Source organism: Neoarius graeffei, chromosome 19, assembly GCF_027579695.1.
Source record: "Neoarius graeffei isolate fNeoGra1 chromosome 19, fNeoGra1.pri, whole genome shotgun sequence".
NCBI classification, from domain to species: domain Eukaryota; kingdom Metazoa; phylum Chordata; class Actinopteri; order Siluriformes; family Ariidae; genus Neoarius; species Neoarius graeffei.
The window spans coordinates 3,265,001-3,290,629 of NC_083587.1; the positions used below are offsets into that span (position 1 = coordinate 3,265,001).

At 41.1% G+C, this 25,629-nt stretch overlaps 1 protein-coding gene across 1 annotated transcript in view; it reads right to left on the minus strand.

The window, feature by feature from the left end:
• The window catches only part of LOC132867680 (zinc finger protein 709-like), a 197,027-nt gene that overhangs the window by 159,550 nt on the left and 11,848 nt on the right, over positions 1 to 25,629 (minus strand). Inside the window, exon 2 of the mRNA XM_060900687.1 lies at positions 12,693 to 12,830. Within this exon, the coding sequence (XP_060756670.1) occupies positions 12,693 to 12,812 (120 nt within the window). The 5' untranslated portion in view covers positions 12,813 to 12,830. The remainder of the gene's footprint in view (positions 1 to 12,692; positions 12,831 to 25,629) is intronic.

The following is a 25,629-nucleotide window of genomic DNA, read 5'->3' on the forward strand; positions in this document are numbered from 1 at the left end:
TTAATTTCCTGTTTTTATGATAAGTACACAGGACCTCTGTATTGAAGTTCCTTCTTCAGGCATCTGTTCTTGACCCTCACTTTAAAAGCCTTCCCTACCTGGATGATGCCGCCGGACATGATGCCTCCATGCTCTTGCAATGGAAGCAGTGGACCATGTAACTCAATCAAAGGTATGTGCATTATGTACCACTAAAATCATTTTACTGACTATTCTCAGTCTGTGCTGTCCAGAAACATTGAAAAAAAAATACAAATACAAATTTCCAAGGATTTTCTGAACATTTCAGAATGTAACTGTAAAGAAAGAACCAGGAACTTCTACTGAGGAGAGAAACCATGCTGCACTACCTGCTACCCCAGCCCTTGAAGAGAAAAGTGATGAACCACTTGCAAAGATTAAAAAAGAAAGACAGTAACTGTGCTCTTCTTGATTTATTTGGTGATGTTTTTGTGACAAAAGTGGAACCTGCTAAGAGCCTGTTTGACCAAGTTGAATCTGAAATTCAGAATTACAAAGGAGAAGAGCTTCTTAAATTAGATTCAGACCCCCTTGCTTGGTGGAGAGCCATGTCTGTGCAGGGGAAATACCCAATCCTCTCGCAATTTGCAAAGAAAACCTTAGGTGTACCAGCAACCAGTGTTGCCAGTGAAAGAGTGTTCTCTACAGCTGGGGACATTGTAACCGCACAGACAGCTTGTCTCTCAAGTGAGAATGTTGAAATGTTTGTGTTCTTAGCAAAAAACATGAAAATACCTGATGTAGTCTGTGCATGGCGACATTCTGCATTTCTTTTGGCCACCCCTGCACTGTAATGTGGCATCTGTACTGTTCTAAAATCTAGACCAAAGCAAGGGAGACTTCATGATGCATTCATGTTGTTACCACTACTGACTTTGTCTAGTCTTGTAAATATCTTATTTGACATTGTCATGTGATGTATTTAATTCATTATTATTAAGTTTTTTATGAATTAAAAAAACCGCGAAAACCAGATCTGCTTGTATCATATCAAAATTAATCGAACTGAGGTGTCAGTATTGTGATGCGTATCAAACCAAAGTTTGAGTGCATCATTGCAGAAAATGTTGAGCATTAAGGGAACGGCCCTCTCCTGGCTCAGCTCTTATTTAACTGATTGTTATCAGTATGTTGATATAAATGGTGATATTTCTAGACGTACTGAGGTAAAGTCTGGTGTTCCACAAGGTTCTGTCTTGGGTCCACTGTTTTATTTTCGTTACTTCTGGGTAATATTATCCATAAGCATGATATTAGCTTCCACTGTTATGCTAATGACACACAGTTGTATGTTTCTGCAAAGCTAGATAAGACAACAACTTAATAAAACTGAGGAATATGTAAAGGACATTAGACACTGGATACTTATTGACTTCCTTCTGCTTAACTCTGACAAGACAGAAGTACCTGTACTAGGACTACATGCAAAAAAAAAAGTTCGACCATCATGCTAATGTTACATGGACGGAAAACTTGCAATTTGAGGACAGAAAGCAAGCATACTTTTTTTTTTTTTTTAACTTTTTGCTACTTATGTGTATAGTAGCTACAGTGGTGCTTGAAAGTTTGTGAACCCTTTAGAATTTTCTATATTTCTGCATAAATATGACCTAAAACATCAGATTTTCACACAAGTCCTAAAAGTAGATAAGGAGAACCCAGTTAAACAATTGAGACAAAAAATATTTCACTTAGTCATTTATTTATTGAGGAAAATTATCCAGTATTACATATCTGTGAGTGGCATAAGTATGTGAACCTTTGCTTTCAGTGTCTGGTGTGACCCCTTTGTGCAGCAATAACTGCAACTAAATGTTTCTGGTCACTGTTCATCAGTCCTGCACACCGGCTTAGAGGAATTTTAGCCCATTCCTCCATACAGAACAGCTTCAACTCTGGGATGTTGGTGGGTTTCCTCACATGAACTGCTCGCTTCAGGTCCTTCCACAATATTTCGATTGGATTAAGGTCAGGACTTTGACTTGGCCATTCCAAAACATTAAATTTATTCTTCTTTAACCATTCTTTGGTAGGACGCCTTGTGTGCTTAGGGTCGTTATCTTGCTGCATGACCCACCTTCTCTTGAGATTCAGTTCATGGACAGATGTCCTGACATTTTCCTTTAGAATTTGCTGTAATAATTCAGAATTCATTGTTCCATCAATGATGGCAAGCCATCCTGGCCCAGATGCTGCAAAACAGGCCCAAACCATGATACTACCACCACCATGTTTCACAGATGGGATAAGGTTCTTATGCTGGAATGCAGTGTTTTCCGTTCTCCAAACATCACACTTCTCATTTAAACCAAAAAGTTCTATTTTGGTCTCATCTGTCCACAAAACATTTTTTTCCAATAGCCTTCTGGCTTGTCCACGTGATCTTTAGCAAACTGCAGATGAGCAGCAATGTTCTTTTTGGAAAGCAGTGGCTTTCTCCTTGCAACCCTGCCATGCATACCATTGTTGCTCGGTGTTCTTCTGATGGTGGACTCACGAACATTAATATTAGCCAATGTGAGAGAGGCCTTCAGTTGCTTAGAAGTTACCCTGGGGTCCTTTGTGACCTCACTGACTATTACATACCTTGCTCTTGGAGTGATCTTTGTTGGCTGACCACTCCTGGGGGAGGGTAACAATGGTCTTGAATTTCCTCAATTTGTACATAATCTGTCTGACTGTGGATTGGTGGAGTCCAAACTCTTTAGAGATGGTTTTGTAACCTTTTCCAGCCTGATGAGCAACAACAATGCTTTTTCTGCGGTCCTCAGAAATCTCCTTTGTTCGTGCCATGATACACTTCCACAAACATGTGTTGTGAAGATCAGACTTTGATAGATCCCTGTTCTTTAAATAAAACAGGGTGCCCACTCACACCTGATTGTCATCCCACTGATTGAAAACACCTGACTCTAATTTCACCTTCAAATTAACTGCTAATCCTTGAGGTTCACATACTTTTGCCACTCACAGATATGTAATATTGGATCATTTTCCTCTATAAATAAATGACCAAGTATAATATTTTTGTCTCATTTGTTTAACTGGGTTCTCTATATCTACTTTTAGGACTTGTGTGAAAATCTGATGTTTTAGGTCGTATTTATGCGGAAATATAGAAAATTCTAAAGGGTTCACAAACTTTCAAGCACCACTGTATCTTTGAGAGACATCAAATTTACTGCATTTTTCAAATGATTTTATCTCTGTGTGGTTTCTAATTTTGGGTTTGGTGATAAAAGTAAATAAATTTGATTTACTTAAAAATAATAAAAGTTTATAATTCAAACCAAAGTATGCCTATATAAAAATAAAATAAAAGCATTAGGTATAATGGAGCAGTTGGACTTTGTCATTCCCCCCTGAACTGTGAGAGATTTTTTTTTAGGCTTTTCAAGAAAACTTATCTGATGAGAACACTTTCTGTGGAATCTGCCATGCCTTACTGTCTGGATGTTCCAGCTGGAGCATAAACAACCTCCAGTTAGTTCAAAATGCAGCAGCAAGAGCCCTTACTAGAACTAGAAGATACGACCCCATCACCCCTATCTTATCCACACTGCACTGGCTCCCAATCAAATTTCATATTGATTATAAAATACTACTATTGACTTAAGCACTGAATGATCTCGCACCACAGTACCTGAGCAAACTTCTGGTCCTTTATGACCCATCACGCTGACTTGGATAAAAAGCTGCAGGATATCTGCTGGTACCTCATATAGTGAAGGATACATCAGGGGCAGAGCCTTTTCTTACAAAGCCCCACAAATATGGAACAGCCTTCCAAGTAGTGTTCCGGACTCAGACACAGTCTCAATGTTTAAGTCTCGGCTGAAAACACATCTTTTTAGTCAAGCCTTTTGTTAATAGTTTTTTTATGAGGTGAAGGAGTAGGTCTGGAAGGTCCTCAGGGTGTTTTGGTAAACTGAGATGGATGGATACTGTCACCCCACCCCACTCTCGCACGTTCACTCAGGTTTGTTGATGGTGTAGTGGCTGCTGCTTTATGTCCCAGGGCTCCGTCGTGTTCATGTTACTTTCTGGCTTTCCCTTTTAGTTATGCCATACTTGCCAACTTTTCAAAATTCTCATGGGGGAGAAAAGTGCGTGAAAGACATTTTCAATTGGATGAGGGTATGATGTGCGGTTGAAACAAAAAGAGTGGATCCCAATTAATTGCAAACCATTTGAAATTTATACAATTAGAGTTTCTGAATTGTTGATATTGTTCTATCAATTACTATAGGTTATGGGATTCATGTATCAGGCATGAGAGAGCTCCGAGTGAAAAATCTGAAATAATGCTCGTCTTGAATTTTAATATAATAACAATGAAAGGGAAGTCTGCTTAAATCAGATTTTGAGCTGAAAAATCTCCTGCCTGAATATTGTATCCATACAGATACCCACAGAAAACAACACAAGTGATGCTTTAGAAGAATGTTTATCATTTCTTAAAATAGTCACAGTGAATGAAAGTATTACTGGATTGCATCAAATGTGTTTTCCTTCTGTAAGCTCATGTAAAAATACAGAGCTATAATATCAAATTAAATAAAATTTTAATAAGATTTAACCAAAATATTAACAACTCAATTAAATAAATACTGCACTGTCCAGGGATGAGAATGGGACATTTAAAAAAAAAAAAAAAACTCTGAAATGTCTGCCAACTTACATATATATGAATGTTTTCAAATTCAATGATTGTTTAAAACATTTATAAACGTACTTTTATAACATTTAATAATCCCTAGTACTTATTAATCACTAATTCATAAATAGTAATGATTAATAATCAATAATTACTATTACTACTAATTATTATTAGTGGTTGTTAATATTATTCTTATATTAAAAACACTGTTGTAGACGATAGGTAATAAAAAGTTTTTGTACAAATTATATTGTACTATATTTAGAATTATTGTATTTTCTGGAGTTCTTTTTAATTGAGTTTTGAAATAAAGGTTGTTTATATATTTATATTAAACTTGGTACAATAAACAAATGTTAATTATGTAAAAAAAATGATGCTAATCATTATTATTATTTCCTATAAGCCCCATTTTCCACCTGACTGTTGTGCGCATGCGCGAACCCCCCTGCGTTCCACTCCGGAGCGCTTGACCTCTAAAGGCCAATTTATGCTGACAACCCAGTCCTCACAGATAGTGTCGCAGACAGTGTCTGCGTAGCCCCCCCACCTTCGCAGATGCTCTGCGCGCACCTCCCAAAAATTGTGACCACCGCAGAAACCTCGCAGACAGCGCCGCAGACAAGAGGGCTCTGATTGGTCCACTCTACATCCGCTGTACATGCACTTCCTACTTTCCCGGTTTGTTTTGTTTTCACGACCGGCATTTTTAAAAACACGAGCGAAGATGGAGCAGCACGAAGAGCGGTTGATTGAGGAAGTGAGGAAGTACATACATCTATACGACTCCAGTTCTAGTCATTATAAAAAATAAAAATAAAAAAAAAAGCTCTAGTCATTATAAGTAACCGGAGGATAAACACTCCACTAACCACACCCACCAACTACTCCTAGCGACTTCGCGCCCCCTTGCGTTGTGCCGGTGAATAACATCGCCCACGCCTATTATCCCCGCTCAACAATAAATTACAACTGTCTGCGAAAAGCTATCTGCGAAAGCCTTGTTGCAAGAGCATGCAGAGGCCTTAACACGCATGCGCCTCGTGTCTGTGAAAAGCCAGTTTCCCAGTGGGCGTGTCCCCAGCGCTGCGGTACCGTCTTTAAGCACATTTGTGCGATCCAGCGCTTTTTAATCGCAAACGATTCTTCTCCTTATTTTGGGGGTATTTATCATCCCCCAACCACTTGTCATTAAACAGACATCTTCCCATAATTATCAACGCTTTCTAGCGCAAGCTACACGCGCATCGCTCACTCTTCACAACCACCACACCACACTGCCTCCAGCACCCTCCGCATAAATCTATGAGCCTCCTAACGTTAGTTCTTGATCCACGGAATGCATAGAAGACGCACAGAACCGATGCTGCCCCCAAAAGGTACGCTGGTCACTTTTAAAATTACAGTTAAAAAAAATACCCCAAATCGGATGGAGCCATTTCACTCGTTCGGTCCAATATTAAATTTAATACCTCCCTTTCGAAAATTCCACTCATTCCAAACAATTTAAAACATTTTAAGGCCTTGAAAACCGAAAGTTGTATTTAAGACTTTTTAAGGACCCGCGGGAACCCTGGCCTCGCCTCGCGCCGACCCCTACCCCCCGAAATTTTCTCAACGGATTTACACGTTTCACAAAAATGAGATTTTCAGCGGGAAAAACTCGGAATTCCGCGGATCCGCGGAAAATTCTCATCCCTGACTGTCTTAGTACGACTAAAATGCATCTCTCTCACTAAACACTTTCCAACAGAATTTTTAAAAAGCACTAGAAATCCTATCACAATCCGATCGGAATGCATCAAAGGAATTTGCTCATTTGCAAACTTTGAAAGTTTTAAAACAAAATGTAAAAATGGCACTATAAATACTACCATACTATCAAAATATACTCCACAAAGAAATTCACTCGAATGCAAAATTTTAGTCCGACCAAAATACACTCACTAGTAATCTCTCACTTAAAACCTCAAAACTCCATCAAAATCAATCCCTTTCCAGATAATTCACTTGTAAACTTTCACTTAAAACTTTCAAACAAATTCAAATTAGCACTAAGACACTCCCACACTATTCAAATACACTCACCAAACACATTCTCTGTCCTACAAAATGTCACTAAACACTTTAGAAGTTGTACAGTTTGTTTCTGAAATGGAATGGAAGACTAGTTTAACTTCACCCTCGAATGTCCATTATATTCTGATTTAAGGTATCTTTACCTTAAAATCTTAAAATCAGCTGTCTGTCTTGAAGACATCAGAAATTGGATGGCTAACAACTTCCTCCAGCTAAATGGTGACAAGACTGAAGTCATTATTTTTGGTCCCTCCAAGGCAAGATGCACTACAGTGAATGATTTAGGTCACCTCACTCCTCATGTCACACCCTCTGCCAGAAACCTGGGTGTCTTCCTTGACTCCGATCTCTGTCTTGACAAACAGATTAGCACTGTGGTCAAAAATAGTTTTTACCAACTCAGAGTGATTTCCCGCCTCAAATCCTTCCTATCTCATAACAATCTTGAAATAGTCATCCATGCTTTTATCACATCACGACTGGATTATTGCAATTCCTTTTATCTTGGCCTCCCTCAAACCTCACTTAGACGTTTACAGCTGGTCCAAAATGCAGCTGCACGTCTTTTAACTGGCACCAGGAGACGTGAGCACATCACTCCCATTCTGGCCTCCTTGCACTGGCTCCCAGTCTTTTTCAGAATACAATTTAAAGTTTTATTATTTGTTTTTAAAGCACTCAGTGGGCTGGCCCCAGCCTACATCAATGACCTTTTACAGCCCCACTCAGTCCAAAGGTCTCCAAGATCCTCTAACACAGGGCTTCTTCATGTGCCTCGCTCACGGCTGAAGCAGAGAGGTGACAGAGCTTTTTCTGTTGCTGCTCCACGTCTCTGGAATCAGCTCCCACCGGACATCAGATCTGCTCCCTCCATCTCTGCCTTTAAATCTAGGCTAAAAACCCATCTCTACTCCTTGGCCTTTCCTTAACCATCAGCTTATTGTTATTGTTGTTATTATTATTATTATTATTATAGTTTTATTTTATTTATTTCTTTTTATTTTTCTTTTGATCATTTGTCTTTTAAATACTGACTCTGTACAGCACTTTGGTCAGTGTATGCTGTGTTTAAATGTGCTATACAAATTAAACTTACTTAAAATGTGTAACTGGCTGGTCGAACATTTGCTTATCCATGGAAATTCATTCTCCCATGCAACCTGGGATTTGCATTCATATTTTTGCCATGTGGTATTGGGTTTAGTGGCCATGATGAATGACTGCTTGTAAAAAATGTCAGACAGCCTGGGTGAATCCTACATTACGGAAGTGACTGTCGTTCAGTTCGTTGATTGGTTAAAAATCAGTTGACGTCAGCAGTGTTTCTCATACGATTCTCATTGGACATAATCGGGAGTATTTTTAAACGGAGCGCTAGGGATTTCCCCAAACCGGGAGATTATCCTGTTTTTAACAAATACGATCGGGAGTCGGGAGACGGAGGCTAAAATCGGGAGCCTCCCGCCGAAATCGGGAGGGTTGGCAAGTATGTTATGCTGTTATAGTTGGTCTTGACGCAGTCCCTGCTTACACTCAGAACATGACGTACACTCTTTTCTTAAAGGAGATACGCAGAACCTTTATTTTTAAATAAATTTCGGAGCGGATGGCATCTCCATCCTTGACGCTTGTATGCTGCATAAATGGGAATAAAAAAAAAAAAAAAATTATATTTCTGAGAGATAAATTCGACCACAAATTTGGCATTCGAGCTGCCCTGCTGAGCTAGAATGTCTGAGTGCGTGACATCACTGCGGTAACCGGTTTTAAGGCCAGGGCCTTTGACAGCTATAGACCAAAGTCATATAAATAAAGATTTATGGTGAAAGTAAGAAATACCGTTACCGACTCGCTCAACTAAGACTGATTTGACTTCATTGATTGTGGGTTGACCCTCATTAAAACAGGATAGGTGTTACAACTTATGCAACATACATGTACATGCATGCATTTTCACTGATAAAATGTAAAAGGCTCATTAAATAATCAGATGAACTGAGACAATCACATAACGAAGCAAATTAAATCTTATACCGGGAATCTAAACACACAAGTTACATGTATTAATCTAAATGCAGATAAACGTGTTGTTTTTTTTTTAATCCAGATGAGAGTCGGACCTTACCCGTCTGTGTTCTCACTTCTTGAAGGCTGAACTTGTGACCGATTGTTTTTGAAACAATCTGACTTTCAGTTGTTCGTTCAGTTCTCCGTCCAGTCAATAATTCCATGTAAGGGTGAGATGGCAGCAATATCCAGTTTAGAAATAAGATGGCTTCTCCACTCATTCACTGTTTTCTTCATACTGTGTATTCCGCCATTACTGCTTGGTTCAGGCAATTACTAAAACCCAGGACGGAACGGGATGTCACCGGTTTTAGCAACAACTGCAGGGAGGTCACTGCCCAAGCGATATGTTCCTTCCCGTTCCGTCTGGTGCAAATGAACTCACTTTCCTTTAAAAATAAATAAATACTTTCCTTTTCTTGTAGTTTTCTTTAATTGTTGATACTGCACCCTAGGGCTGAACGATTTTAAGAAAAAATTGAATTGCAATTTTTCTGGCAGATATTGCGATTTCGATTTCAACCACGATTTTTTTCCTTTAAATCGAGTTTCAGTGCAAATTAATTAAATACAATGAATTCCATAAAGCTAATGCAAGAATGAAAACTGAGGTCAACAGATTTCAAATGTAGGCCTGTTTATTAACATTGAGTGCCTGAGGAACAAGTTATAATAACTTAAAATAAAAATAAAATGAGAGCCATCTTTCTTAAGTAAACTTTTGCTTCTTTTACTTTTCCCATCTACAACATATCAGACATAAAAAAAGGTTGATCAATGGCTCAGCAGCATCAAAATATTGCACTTTTGTAAAATAATGTACATAAGCATTATAAATTATAACTAGAGCCAACAATTCCCCTGTGGGAAATTGTGAGTGAGATGCAGTGCGCGCAGCAGTCGCTATTGCAGGAGCTGAGCTGTACTGTGTGAATGTGTGACTTGCCATGAAGCTACAAGCCTGTGTCTCTCTGAGAGCGAGCAGCCCCTCCCTCCTGTGTGTGTGTGTGTGTGTGTGTGTGTGTGTGTGTGTGTGTGTGTGTGTGAGAGAGAGAGAGAGAGAGAGAGAGAGAGAGAGAGAGATCGAGCAGCCCCTCCCTCCTGTGTGTGAGAGAGGGAGCAGCCCCTCCCACCTGTGTGTGTGTGTGTGTGTGTGTGTGTGTGTGTGTGTGTGAGAGAGAGAGTGAGTGAGAGAGAGCGAGCAGCCCCTCCCTCCTGTGTGTGTGTGTGTGTGTGTGTGTGTGTGTGTGTGTGTGTGAGAGAGAGAGAGTGAGTGAGTGAGAGAGAGCGAGCAGCCCCTCCCTCCTGTGTGTGTATATGTGTGTGTGTGTGTGTGTGTGTGTGTGTGTGAGAGAGAGAGCGAGCAGCCCCTCCCCCACCCGTGCGCTGCGAGCAGAGACACAGGCTACGTTTACATTACGTCGAATCAGCGGATCATCAGATTAACGTTCTTAAAACGATTCGCGTTGACACTAAAACCGTTAGCCGTGCACACAGCAACACCAATACGCGGATACGCTCGGCTCCGCAGGCATCCTGCGCTCCAAATCACTCCGCCCTGAACAGCGAGTGCCCTCTGGAGGGTGCGCACTCCGGCCCTGCGCAGCTCACAGAGCGCGCGAGTGAAGTGAACAAGCCACGATTCGGGACTGAGCCGCTGTGTGTGTGATCCCAGCGCAGATCACTTATTACTTGCAAGTGGAAGGATGGCAAGCCTAAAGACAATCATAACTACACAATGGGCAGTATTTGCATCAGTATTTGCAGTATTTTCATACTTTTATACTCTTTAATGAAAGGTGATACAAGGCGGAAGTCTGCGCCGTTTTTCAGCAGTCGCGTCACATGACCAACGCCAGCGAATCAGGAAGGTGGATGTCACAGTGACGTTGTCCAATGAGACGCCAGCTAGAGCTCAGCACAGCGTATTCGCGTATTCTGAATGTTTACACAGCACCGGAGCTGATACGATCTAGATTGAATACGTGGACGCTGGCGGATTCCCGTTTCCCCGCTTTTTCAGGGGGGTTAATGTAAACGGACAGTGCATCCGCGAAGAAAACGAGACAGATACGGTCTAGTGTAAACGTAGCCACAGAGAGGCTGTGACACAGAGTGGTAGCTGACACAGTGTTTTTACACCATGCTGGGGCAATACGCAGAGCATACATATGTGAAATTATTGACGAAACAAAACATGGGTCAGTTTAGGAGCACTGAGAAAAAACGCGGCTTTGACTATCCCAAAATCGTGTTGTCCGAGATCGCGATTTTCGGTCGAAAACGATAGATCGTTCAGCCCTACTGTGAGCCTTTAACAAAAGAATAATCCGGAGCCGCCTTTTGTTAAATGGATCCCAGTGACATCACACTGCCAAATACGCTTATCGTTATTATTTGAAATTATGCTACATTTGACACTTATTAACAAATTCTCTTCATGAATGTGTTTATAAGTATGTAATCTTTCTGCAAACCCAAACTAATGAATTAAGTTTTCTACTCCTTTAAAGCAGATTAATTCTCCTTGGCTTTTGCTTGGCCCAATGCTGGGCAGCCCTCTCATAGTCCGTCTCGCTGTCATCCATGCTGATGTGGATCAAATTGTCCAGCGAGTCTTCTCCTTGCTTATTAAAGTCAGTCGGCTTTGTCCGTCTGGTCGGGGACGACATCGACAGCCAACGAGATTGCTTATAACGAATCGGAAAATTCCGGGATGTCTGACGTTTTCTTTCAATATTTTTATTGGACGGTTTGAACACGTGATCTTGATGTAGCCAACAGATTTAGTTTGTTTACATCATACCACGCGGACATATTACTTTGACAGAATCAACACAAACGTTGGAAAAAAACGACGGCTTGTTTAACACAAATATCAATCAGTATGTAAATGGATCTGTTATTTACTCTCCGATGTATCTAGTTACTTGTGGGAAGGAAATTTAACGCACCGGTATAAATCTAAGCGTATCGGATTTTAACTAAAGCGACTGAGCGTATCGGGCCCGACACGCTAAAACGCTTTGGGGAAACCCATGCATATCATGAACCAATTCACCAATTATAACCCTTTACGCGCATATGATCATATTTAAATGTTCATTTGCGTGAAAAAAAAATATATTAAATTATAAATTATTACCCTACGTGTGCTGTGATTGGTTGACTGGTTTGTGGGCTATAATCCATGTACGACCAGACTGAGTGGAATAACTTTTATTCTATCCACAGTCACTGGATTTTGAGAAACGGAGCGTTTTTATTGTTTTTTTTTTAGCAAATTCGATAAATAAAAACTTCATACAAAACGTCCGACGAAATAATTTCCGCTTAGAATGTAAACAAACCGGCGAAATGACAGGAGCGATTTGCGAAAAATGCTTTATCTTGAAAAATAACGAAAGATATGTTCTTACCATGAAATACTTTTATTCTATATTTTGTTACACTTTTTTTTGGTGTTTTGTTTTCAAGTGGTTTGTAATTCGTCCTCGGTTGGTTCAGCAACACGCGCCGCCATTTTTTCCCCTCTACTCACGGTATATGAGCTGATATCCTTGTCGTAAAGATAAAATTTATCTTATTTGGTTAATCGGTGTTGTAATTCGTTCGTATATAGTCATGTGACGCATGCCTCGTCAAACTGAAAATGGCGGAAGAGATCCCGTTGTTTCAGGAAGTACGGTAATTAACCACGCTGAACACTGGAACGTGATGTGATGCGTGATGGTGAACACCTGATGTAGTGAGTTTAAAGGGTCACTCAGTGCGCTCTACACTTCCTGGTGGACAGAACGGAAATATGAACCCTGAATCGTTTAAATAGTCAGTCGCTTTTGCTGCAGCTTGTGCTTTTCCGTACCAAATAAATCTTGTTGGCCGTCTGCAGGGAGTAATAGAGCCGCATGATGAAGGGGCTTTTACTGGGGGCCAGAGCGTCTCTCTCCGCCCGCATCTGATCGCTCATGTTCTTATCCACCATGTCCGCTTTCTTCACCACCTGCACACAGATCATTTACAAATCAATCAATAAATCAATCAATCAATCAAATCAGTGAGCATGACAGCGAGGGTTATCATCAGGGGTCATTATTTATACAACCAGACGGTTTACACGCATAACAAAACCCTGGAACCAATTAATAACAAGAAAGCAGTATTTTATTAAAATGAACTGAATAACATCGCCTGTGAATTAAAAAAAAAAAAGTTATTTTTTGTGCGATTTATATACTTACGTTCATTTAAAACTGTCGTTATGCATACTGTACGGTGACCATTCATAATGCATATAATTATGCAGAATATTCCCGAAATCTTCCAGCGTGAGTGCAGAAATGAAGGAAACTTTCACAATTTTCCAGGTTTACAGATTTTCCAAAGCTGCACGTGACTGGAGTAAAGTTCCAACTCGTCCCTGTCCTACAGGAACCCTGAATCCCGAACAAACAGCAACTTTAAAGAATACAGAGATCGTGGCCATCTTTTTAACGCTGACTTCAATCATACATCAGCACAAAGGACTGAGTGGAGATTATCGGAAAGAGAAAATCCCAATTACGGCACGCGAAAAAGCTGATGCCAGTTTAGTAAACCGTAGCAGGGCATTACACTGATAATGTGAATTATACTCGTAAATAAGCTTAAAATGAAAATTTTAATTCAAGTAAGCATACGAAACTTCTGTTTAAGAAATACACAAATGCGCCGTGTTGCATTTTACATAGTTTTAATACTGTAAAATGTTTTCCTTTAGTCAGTTGCACATACAGTACGTTAAAGCAAGACATGTTTATTTGGCCATTTAACAGGATTTATGGCATCGTGTATGTTTTAGGAGGATAAAACTCAGGCGTCCGCACAATATATATATATGTTATTTACCAGCTGGGAGGTCCGTATGGTGAAATACCGTGACCGAGGTCTTGAAAGTACTGAGCGAGGCCCTCTGGGCTGAGGTCAGTATTTAACTCCGTGCGCTCTACCAAATAAACCTTGTTTACCGAGGTCACGGTATTTCACCATACGGACCGACCTTAAGCTGGTAAATAATATATTTATTTTTTTCCTTTACCAAATTCTAACAGAAAACGAGAGCGCCCGAAAGGGAAAACCGAGCCGAGCTGCCATTTTGAATCCTCATTCACGGCTGTAATGCGAATGGCCTCCTCCTTGGTATACAAACTTCCATGGCAGGAAAAAAAACTACATTTTGCCGCCTATGTAGTCCCCTATTTATACAAAATTGAGTCATTCAGGATTCAGCCATGTTTTTGTTCGCCATTAGCAAGTTAGAGGTTTTTAGCTTTCTCCTGAAATGTTTTATTTTATTTCTTCTTCCTCAGGGTAGTAAAACTCGCTTTTGCTGTGAACACTGTCGTTATCGCTATCCATGCTGTAAAATTAATGCTATTCTCCTGAGAAATGCTGGCAAAAATTTAAGACTTTTGATAATCTTATAAATAAATCTTATTTTTTAAAAAAGATAAAATGTTGACAAAAAAATGCTACCATGTTTGTTGTTGTGAACAAGCGAGTCGCCAGAGGTCCATGACCAGGGTCTGTAACTGGGGTCCGTACCGTAGGATACGGACCCGCTCGCCAGCCAATCAGAGCGCAGGATTTGATGGAAACCGCACCATGAAAAAAATAAAACATGATAATGGTTCAAGATTTGACAACAGCACAGAATCCGATATGGGTTTAGTATCTTCTGATCGGCCAGCTTTGTTTAGAATCTGAGAAAGACCTATTTTTAAAGAATGCTGCGGTCATCCTAATTAATGACGGAAATGTTACACTTTCAGAGACAGATGCTAACAACTCCCCTGTGTAGGGCTGAATGATTAAGAAAAAATTGTATTGCGATTTTTCTGGCAAATATTGCGATTTCAATTTCAACCACGATTTTTTTTCTTTAAATCGAGTTTCAGTGCAAATTAATTAATACAATGAATTCCATAAAGCTAATGCAAGAATGAAAACTGAGGTCAACAGATTTCAAATGTAGGCCTGTTTATTAACATTAAGTGCCTGAGGAACAAGTTATAATAACTTAAAATAAAAATAAAAAGAGAGCCATCTTTCTTAAGTAAACTTTTGCTTCTTTTACTTTTCCCATCTACAACATATCAGACATAAAAAAAGGTTGATCAATGGCTCAGCAGCATCAAAATATTGCACTTTTGTAAAAGAATGTACATAAGCATTATAAATTATAACTAGAGCCAACAATTCCCCTGTGGGAAATTGTGATAGTGATGCAGTGCGCGCAGCAGTCGCTATTGCAGGAGCTGAGCTGTACTGTGCGAATGTGTGACTTGCCCTGATGCTACAAGCCTGTGTCTCTCTGACAGCGAGCAACCCCTCCCTCCTGTGTGTGTGTGAGAGCGAGCAGCCCCTCCCTCCTGTGTGTGTGTGTGTGTGTGTGAGTGAGAGAGAGCGAGCAACCCCTCCCTCCTGTGTGTGTGTGTGTGTGTGTGTGTGTGAGAGCGAGCAACCCCTCCCTCCTCTGTGTGTGTGTGTGTGTGTGTGTGTGTGTGTGTGTGAGAGAGAGAGAGCGAGCAGCCCCTCCCTCCTGTGTGTGTGTGTGAGCGAGCAGCCCCTCCCTCCTGTGTGTGTGTGTGTGTGTGTGTGTGTGAGTGAGAGAGAGAGAGAGAGAGAGAGAGAGCGAGCGAGCGAGCGAGCAGCCCCTCCCCCACCCGCGCACTGCGAGCAGAGACACAGAGAGGCTGTGACACAGAGTGGTAGCTGACACAAAGTGTTTTTACACCATGCTGGGGCAATACGCAGAAATTATTGACGAAACAAAACATGGGTCAGTTTAGGAGCACTGAGAAAAACCGCGGCTTTGACGATCCCAAAATCGTGTTGTCCGAGATGGCGATTTTCGGTCGAAAACGATAGATCGTTCAGCCCTACTGCACCCTCTTTCAATCCGGGCTTATAGCCAACGCTCCTCAACAGATCAGAGGTTTCGTACGAGTCTTCAGTAAAATGTGCAGAGCAGAGGAGAGGCCACTGAGTAGGTGCCCAATGTGCCCATGAACTTCTCGCAAAACGCCTCCAAATCTTTGCAGTTTGAACATTCTTCGGCCGTGAATATAACATAAATAGAGCTTCTGTCATACTGCTGCACCAGCCAGCAACATATCTATGTGGCATGGCAATAAATTAGCTCAAAATGGAAGATCGGAGTTGCAGTCAGCTCTGTGTTTTAGTATAGCGGAAATGGTGACGAGACCGATAGACTTCCTCAGGGCTCGACATTAACGGTTGTCCGCTTGTCCGGGACAGGTGATACTTTATGTCGGACAAGTTCATCGTCTCAGTTACTTGTCCGATCGGATAAGTGCCAAAATACTCCGATATTCAGGTTACATATCAAATTTATCAGTTTATTCACACGATTTCCGAAGCATCTCACTCGACATATTGTTTTGATGAATCGCCGGATGTTTCTCTTCAGAAAGAGCGATGTGCGCATGCGCAATATTCCGCTCGCGAAACCGGCCAATACCGCTTTGTGTATTTGAGCTGAAAAGTAAACGGTCGTTTACCAGACCCTCCAGGATTTCGTGATGTTGCGATTTGCCACTTCAATGCTAATTCAACCAATCCCCGTGAATTCAGGGCGGTGTTGCAATTATATCCAATCACCGCAACTTTCCCGCAAATTTGACAAATCGTTGGCGTCGTCTTGAGGTGACGTCGACAAACTACCTTCCACCTTACTTCCGTGTTTCTGTTCAAGAGCAGCAGCATGTGCGAGTCAATGTTTATGTAGGCTTAAATTCTGTTACTGAAAGTGTGTTATGTTTACAGTGAAGGACTGTGTGCACTTTACATTATTTTTTTACTTAATACAAGAAATTAATGGATGCCAACATTTTTGCCAAAACGGTATTTTATTTTCCATTGTTTAGGCAGCTTCAGCATCATACTGTGAGATTCTGTTCAAATTGTTTTTTTTTCTTCTATGAAGCCTGAGCCATTTATTTTATTAGTTTATAATTATTGTTTAATTTAGTTTTCAGGAGAGACTGCCTGCACACAGTACTAGTATTAATAGTTTTTTCTTACATGAAAGCTGAGGCATTTATATTATATTTTAAGGTAACTTCATGCTGTGCTGTGAGGTTCTCTGCACTTTAACTTTTGAACCAACAGGTGCATTTGGATAAGTAAAGCCTATTTTTCTGCATTTTTGTAGTCCTGGTAATCTTTTATATTGGTAAAGTTGTTTATAGGACCATTTCTCAGTGTCTTTGTTTTTTTTAATCAATCGTTTCAGTAATAACTTAATATTTAACATATCACTCAATTTTAATCACAAAGAGAAAATCGCAACAATTTCTCGCAACTTTCACTTCCTCCTGCAATATAATTGCAACAAAAACCTAAAAAACACCAAAACTTTGATCGCAACCATTAAATACCATACAGGAGCCACAATGAATAATTAGACAATTCATCAGTGGAGGATATATATTCAAAGTTAATAATTTAAAATTGAAAATATACTGTATAATTTTAATTTTCTGGTTTTCAATTTCTCATAAATAAATTAATGATTGATGGAGTCCAGTTTTTTTCTGCAGTGAATAGATTGTGTTAAAGTAATTCTGGTGAAATTAGTTTATTACAAATAGTTTTTGTGGGGGTTTTTTTTCAAATTTTTCTTCGGACAAGTCAACTTCACATTCGGACAAGTAAATTTCCTTTCAACTTGCCCGACAGGACAAGTGGTTTCAAAAGTTAATGTAGAGCCCTGCTTCCTGTTGTGACGTTACAGATGTCAAGGTCATTCACTCAGACCACTACCTATATAAATCACTTTAATTGTAAAAATTACTATATTACATTTATTGTTAACGCTTAAAACTATTCCTGTACCATTCTTGAGGTCTCAAGGCATTTATAAACAAAAATGAGGCCATGGCTCTGCATATATGCTTTAATCATTAGGTGGCAACGGGCAAACCTAACAATTTGCCTCTCTCATTCTCTCTCTGTCGAGTTACATGTCACTCCTGAGATACCAGTGATGCTGACCTCTCCTGCTCTTTGGACCTGCCTGATCCATCCTGATGCCCTGCTTCTGGCTGGAGTTCTCATCACTTCACATCTGCAAGGATGACCCCATATGTACAGCCCCTGAGCCATCCTGATGACCTACTTCTAGCTGAGGTTCTCATCACTGTTCTCCTATGGATCCATATGGACAGTCAAAACATACACTTTAGGACTGTAGTTGTCATGAATAGCTTTGCACTCAAGTGTCCATCAATGAACAGTTGATAACGTCAACAAAATAGACTTCATGTTAAAACTCAAATGAGTTTCCTGGTTATACAATTGCATTTTTTGACCATATAGGACACACTTTTAGCAGAGAGTTATTTATAATCAATCTGTCATCACCCAAATAAGGAGTTGTTCCCTTTTGACGTTTCTTCCTCATGTCATGTCGGAGTTTTTCCTTGCCACCGTTGCCCCAGGTAAGCTCATTAGGGATACATTTATTAAGTCAAGTTCATTTTTATAGTGCTTTTAACAAGGCATTGTTGCAAAGCAGCTTTACAGAATTTTAATGACTTTAAACATGAGCTAATTTTATCCCTAATGAGCAAGCCTGTTGCGACAGCGGCAAGGAAAAACTCCCTCAGATGACATGAAGAAACCTCGAGAGGAACCAGACTCAAAAGGGAAACCATCCTCAGTTGGGTGATGATAGACAACGTGATAACAGTTTTAACATGAAGTGTTTCGTTGATGTTATAAACTCTTCACTGATAGGAGTGCAAAACTATTCATGACAACTGCAGTCATCAGCCATAAAAGCATTACTACAAGTGTCCAGAACATCTTCCAAGTGTGACTTTCAACTGTCTGTATGGAGCCATCCTCTACAGGAGCGATGTGATGAGACTCCAACCAGACATAGGGCATCAGGATGGATCAGGTAGGTCCAAGGGGCAGAAGAGAAGAGGTCAGCATCTCAATCTCAGGATTGACATGCAACTCAGAAGAACAGCTGGAGTGGGGGGAGGGGGGGAGAGAAAGAGAAAGAAAACACAGGTTGTTAGGTACGCCCAATGTCACCTGATGAGTAGGAACAGTATACATTTTGCACTGAGTGCAAGCAGGGACTAACTGAGGGCACGCAGGGGCAATACCAACTATGACAGCATAATTAAAAGGGAAGAGCCAGAAGGTAACACAGGCATGAGGGTGCCCGGGGACATAAAGCAGCAGCCACTACACCATCAACAAACTTGAGTGAGGAAGTGAGTGGGGGACTGACAGCATCCAAACATCCCAGTTTACCAAAACACCATGTCTGAGGACCCTCCAGATCTACTCCTTTACCTCAAACACCATTAACAAAAGGCTTGACTAAACAGATACGTTTTCAGCCGAGACTTAAACACCGAGACTGGGTCTGATTCCTGAACACTACTTGGAAGGCTGTTCCATAACTGTGGGGCTTTGTAAGAAAAGGCTCCGCCCCCTGATGTAGCTCTGCCCTCTGATGTAGCAAAGCCTTTTCTTACAAAGCCCCACAGTTATGGAACAGCCTTCCAAGTGTGAAATGTGAAGTTCACTATAATGAGGTACCAGCAGATAGTCTGCACCTTTTGATCCAAGTAGATGTGGCGGGTCATAAAGGACCAGAAGTTCGCTCAGGTACTGTGGTGCAAGACTATTCAGTGCTTTAAAAGGTCAATAGTAGCATTTTATAATCAACACAAAATTTGATTGGGAGCCAATGCAGTGTGGATAAGACAGGGGTGATGTGGTCGTATCTTCTAGTTCTAGTAAGGGCTCTTGCTGCTGCATTTTGAACTAACTGGAGGTTTTATATGCACTTATTGGAACATCCAGACATTAAGGCATTACAATAATTCAACCTGGAGGTAACAAAAGCATGAACTAGTTTTTCTGCATCGTGTAGTGACATTAAAATTTCTTATCTTAACAATATTTCTGAGATGAAAGAAAGCTATCCAGGTAATCATCAATATGAATTTCAAATTAAAGACTGGGGTCAATAATCACCTCGAGGTCTTTTACTGCAGCACGTGAAGAAACAAAAAGGCAATACAGAGTAACTGTGTAATCAGAAAACCTAATTCTAGTCGCATGTGGTCCGAGTACAAGTACTAGGATCTTGTCAGAGTTAAACTTGCTTTATTTCTTAATTAACATGTTATTCAATTACGTTTTCATTAACCTTATATCGTGACTGGTATTGGCGGATTATATTACACTTATCAGCCTTTTCGTTTTTTAGAAGAAGAAACCTTTATTTGTCACATGCACACTTCAAGCACAGTGAAATTCATCCTCTGCATTTAACCCATCTGAAGCAGTGAACACACGCGCGCACACACTCAGAGCAGTGGGCAGCCACACCAGAGCGCCCGGGGAGCAGTTAGGGATTCAGTACCTCGCTCAAGGGCACCTCAGCCAAAGGCCGCCCCACGTCAACCTAACTGCATGTCTTTGGATTGTGGGGGAAACCAGAGCACCCGGAGGAAACCCACGCAGACACGGGGAGAACATGCAAACTCTGCACAGAAAGGCCCTCGCCGGTCGCTGGGTTCAAACCCGGAACCTTCTTGCTGTGAGGCTACCGTGCTAACCACTACACCACCGTGCCGCCTTAGCCATGTTGAATGTAGTTTGTATGGTCCACGGCAGGCGTCACTTACAGTATCTGCGCAATCCTCACGAGACTTGTGCGAGACTTCAGACATGAAGTGTCAGCACCGCCATTTTGAAACCTGTTTACACAGTGGCCAGATCGCCATATTCCAATTTAGATTAATTTTGAGATTTGCCAGCTTCATCAGTGATGGATTGTCAGTCCTGCGCGCTGTGGCGCATGCACCTGAAGGCACGCCTCAGGCTGTGCGCACCGAGTGGACTCCAGCACGCACGCCAAGAATAAGGTGCACCTGAGCTCAGTTAAGGAACTGTGTGTTTGCCTATTTAAGGACTGTGCTGATGCATTTGCATCGCAAAGTATTATGATATGCATTACCAAGCCTTTCTACCTATTGTCTTGATTTCCTGTTTCACGATCCTTGTGCCAGTTTCTCGTTCTTGTCCTCGCTTAGCCTTTGATGTACTATTTGCACCTCAACCGACCTTTTTGTCTGTATTCTCGTTTTTGATCTAGCCTGTCATTTTGGATTGTTTTTTTCCCTGCACTTTATTAAACTGTATACTTCTGCACATACATCCGCCTCCCTCGCATACGTGACATAGAGATTATTCCATATGGCTTTGAACCAACTGAGAAGAGTTGGAAAGACAACAGGATAAGGACTAGTCCGTCGCACTGGTATTTACCTCATTACTGTCACACAATTAAAACGTGCCAGATCAGGTGGCTGGTGGGTTTTCAAAATAATAAATACATGCATGTTTTTTGTGATAAATACATTTTATACCGAGCGCATTTCCCACACAACCATCACTAAGATTTCAGACAGCACTACAAAAATGGCGCCCCCACTATATAGTGTCCTATAAAGTGAGTAGGGAGTGATTTCGGACACAGGGAAAACTTCCGGCTTGATTACGTCAGCATTCGAAGGAGGGAGCACGTCTTTTGACAACATTGGCAGATGTTGGTCACTTTGATTTCCGCTGGACGTTTTACTTCCATCCCACAAAGTTTCGCACAGGTCTCAGTGAATCTCGTTTACAGCCGTTGCTTTGACATATGGACTGATATATTACATGGCATATTTCAAACACTCATAACTTGCTATAGCAGTGACAAAATAGCTGTCAGAAATGCATTCCTGCATTTTACAAAATGAGAAATAGAATTTTGATAATTTAAAAAAAAATTGCCTTCAGTTCCCCTTTAAGCAGAAGGAAATTAATAAGCATCCAGTGCAGGGTTCTCCACTTTTCAAAAATGAAAGGTGGAGGCGGGGGTTTGCCCCCCTGAAGCTGATGGACTTTGGGCTTTTTGACAGTGAAACTGGCCAATAAATGGATAGGAAATGCTAAATCATTGTTAAAATCATTTTCCAAAAAATTCACACTTACTGTACATATCTTTGTCAATGTGAGACTCATTACAGTGACATTTCAGTTGAGACTGATGCACCTGTAAAATTTCTATCGTTTTAACTGTAGAATGCCCTCGTATATCTGTGTCACGTAGGTTCTTAAATGTGACAATGATGGACAACGGCCAAAGATAGAACTTTTAATACAAGATGTTTTATTGGGTCCGGGTTCCCACAGTAGCAGCAGAAATTTAACAAAATAAGTTATAACAATAAAAGTTCAAGTAATTATTAAAAAAAAAAAAACCTTTGTCTACAAAACAGAATACTGTATTGCACTATGTTTGCACCGCCTGATGACAGGCGCATTACAGGACTACTACATAACAGACAGCGCCATGACCCAACTAGTCCACCTCCTTTCAGAGGGCTGGATATAGTGGCCTGTCCCCACCCACTGGAAGATATCAATTACTTTATATTACCAACATCACATAAACCATACATTTACTTAACAATTTCAGGTCTAAGTGCAGCCAATAATCTCTATAATTCATAAACAAAACACTCAATTACAATAAATGCATACATTTTTTACAATACACACAATTAAATGTTAATTGGGTGGAACTACTACAATCCATGCAAGAGCTGGTACGCGTGCCCAAGACTGGCACTACAAAGCCACCCCGGCCTCCGTAGTTCGGGTCCTTTGACCCAGGAACACGGAAGTCCTGTAGTAAACAAACACAGTGAAGCAGCAGGAAAACACAGCTTTCGCCTACACAATCACAGATACATAAAATAAAAGACCTGAACTTAACCAGTGTGTGTGTGTACACGTGTGTGTGTACTGTTATATGATTACTGTAACTGTGTATGGTCAGAAAAGACGATAACGCTACAAACAACCTGCGTGTACACCAGCAAAGTTATTTAGCTGCTGGCTAGCTGCAGCTTGTAGCTTCCAACATTACTACGTGTCAGTATAGTGTAATGTAGTGCGGTGTAGTGTAACGCAAGGATAGATCTAGATAAGTTACTCTTTTTTTTTTTTTTTTGGCCACAGGAAGGGTGGCGGGCCAGAATTATAACGTGGCGGTGCGCCACTTTAAAAGGGCCCGTGGAGAACAATGCAGTGTCTAATGTCCTTTACACATTCCTCAATTCTATTAAGCTGGTGTCTCATCTGGTTTTGCAGAAACATACAACTGTGTGTCATCAGCATAACAGTGGAAACTAATACCATGGTTACGAATAATATTACCCAGAAATAACATGTATAAAAAAAAAAGCATTGGGCCTAAGACAGCACCTTGTGGAACACCAAACTTTACCTCAGTATGTTAGAAAAATCACTATTTACATCAACACACCGACAGCGATCAGTTAAATAAGAGCTGAGCCAGGAGAGGGCCGTTCCCTTAACTCCCACAACATTTGCTAGTCTATCCAAAAGAAAGGAATGATCAATGGTATCAAATGCTGCACTAAGGTCAAGTAACACAAGCAGCAAGACACAGCCCTGATCAGACGCCAACAGTAGGTCACTTACTACGATGTTTCTCAATCTATGGGCCATGGACCGGTACCGGTCTGTGAGAAGATTACCGTTGGTCCGCAAGCCTGCCTCTGCACTAGTAGTCAGTATTATAATTTCAAACTACTGGTCACTGTCAATCAGATTATGTAGAAGAGCGATTGGCTGGCTCTGCTCTCAGCGCTTTTGTCATTGTGTGCCACGTAGCACAAGTCCCGCCCCCCTATTCTAGAATGTTAAGCGTTCCCGCCCGCGCAAGGTTGCACATTTGCACATATTCATTCATTCTGTCCCAAGTCCAGTCATTCACGCGCACACGCTTTATGAGAGCAATATCATGGCATGTTCAAAGCAAGCTACTCTTGACTCTTTCTTTGGAAAACGTCCATCTGACAGTGCAGATACACAACATGAGCCAGAGGCAAAAAAATATCGCCCATTCACTCGCAATAATGACCCTTCATACATACAATTCAGCTTTATTTCAAGTGATAGTTGTCCCCCGAAACCAATCTGTGTCATCTGCCAAACCATGCTCAGCAACGATGCTATGAAGCCATCCAAATTACGCCAGCATTTGGAAACTAAACATTCGCATCTCAAGGATAAATCAGAGGATTTTTTCAGAAGAAAACGTGATGAATTGGCCACCCAAACTAAAGTGCTGAAAAGTAATTTGACCGAGAATGAAAAGCTAACAAAGGCATCATACATGATTTCACACCACATTTTCAAATGTCAGGCACCCTTCACAACTGAGAAGCTAATTATGCCTTCGATTGTTAAGTTCAAGTCAACTTTATTATCAATAATGCCATATGTGCAGGACATACAGAGAATTGAATTGTTACTGCTTGTAGTGAGGTGTTGGGTCCGGCTGCTGCAGCCAGAGTAAAAGAAATTCCTCTGTCAAATGACACAATCTGTCATCGAATTGACGATATGGCGGCAGACATCGAAATGCAAATTTTAGAAAGGGCGAAGTCATCTGACTGGTTTGTCATTCAACTGGATGAGACCACAGATCTCTCGAACTTGTCTATGTTTCTGGTCTACACCAGATATGCTCATGAGGGCCGGTTTCATGAGGATTTTTTGTTTTGTAAGGTGCTTCCAGGGACCACAACCACTGAAGAAATATTCCGTATGCTTGATGGGTACATCTCTGGGCATGGGTTGATATGGGGGCGTTGCGTCAGTGTCTGCACAGATGGGGCAGCAGCTATAACCGGCAGGCACAACAGAGTTGATGCTCGGGTAAAAGCCATTTCTCCATCAGTGCAGGCAACGCACTGTGTTATTCATCGAGAGGTACTTGTCTCTAAACGCCTGTCCACAGAGCTTCATGAAGTTTTAAATCAAGTGGTCAAAATAGTGAACTTCATTAAGGCCAATCCACCAAATTCCCATCTATTTACAGCTCTGTGATGAGATGGGTGCAGATCATGTTCATCTGCTCTTGCACTCCGAGGTTCGTTGGTTGTCACGGGGTAAAGTGGTGAACAGAGTGTACAAGTTGAGGCATGAGGTTGAGGCATTCTTGACAAATAAACGGTCCAATCTTGCCGATCACCTGCGAGATCAGTCTTGGCTTATAAAAGGTAGCTTATCTTTCTGACATCCTGGACCATTTCAATATGCTAAACCTGTCGATCCAAGGCCAAGCGTGTGACATTTTTCAAGCCAATGATAAAATCATGGCTTTCAAAAAGAAGCTCTCAGTCTGGACCTACAGAGTTAATAGAGGTGTGTTTGACATGTTCGGCTGTCTGTCGTCTCTGGCTGATGAAGGTGTGGATTTGGGGCAGGTGCCGGCAGTGATTGCGCAACACCTTACCGAAACACTGCATCATGTTGATTCATACTTCCCCTCAAAATCCCATCTCACGGAAAAGCAATGGGTAAGAGATCCGTTCACCAACCCAGAAACAAGAGCTTTGCCACCTGTGGTGCAGGATAAACTTCTGGAGCTTTCGTGCGATGCTGGTCTGCAGTCGAGATTTGGTCGACTTTCTCTGTCTGAATTCTGGCTGTCATGCTGCGATGAATATCCCCAGCTGAGTGAGATGGCAGTGAAAACACTGATGCCTTTCCATTCAACATACCTCTGCAAGACCGCATTTTCACATTTGACAGCCACAAAGACAAAATACCGAAACAGGCTCAACTCAGAAAACACGCTCCGAGTGGCCTTGTCACCGTCTTCCTCGTTTCGACCTGTAAGT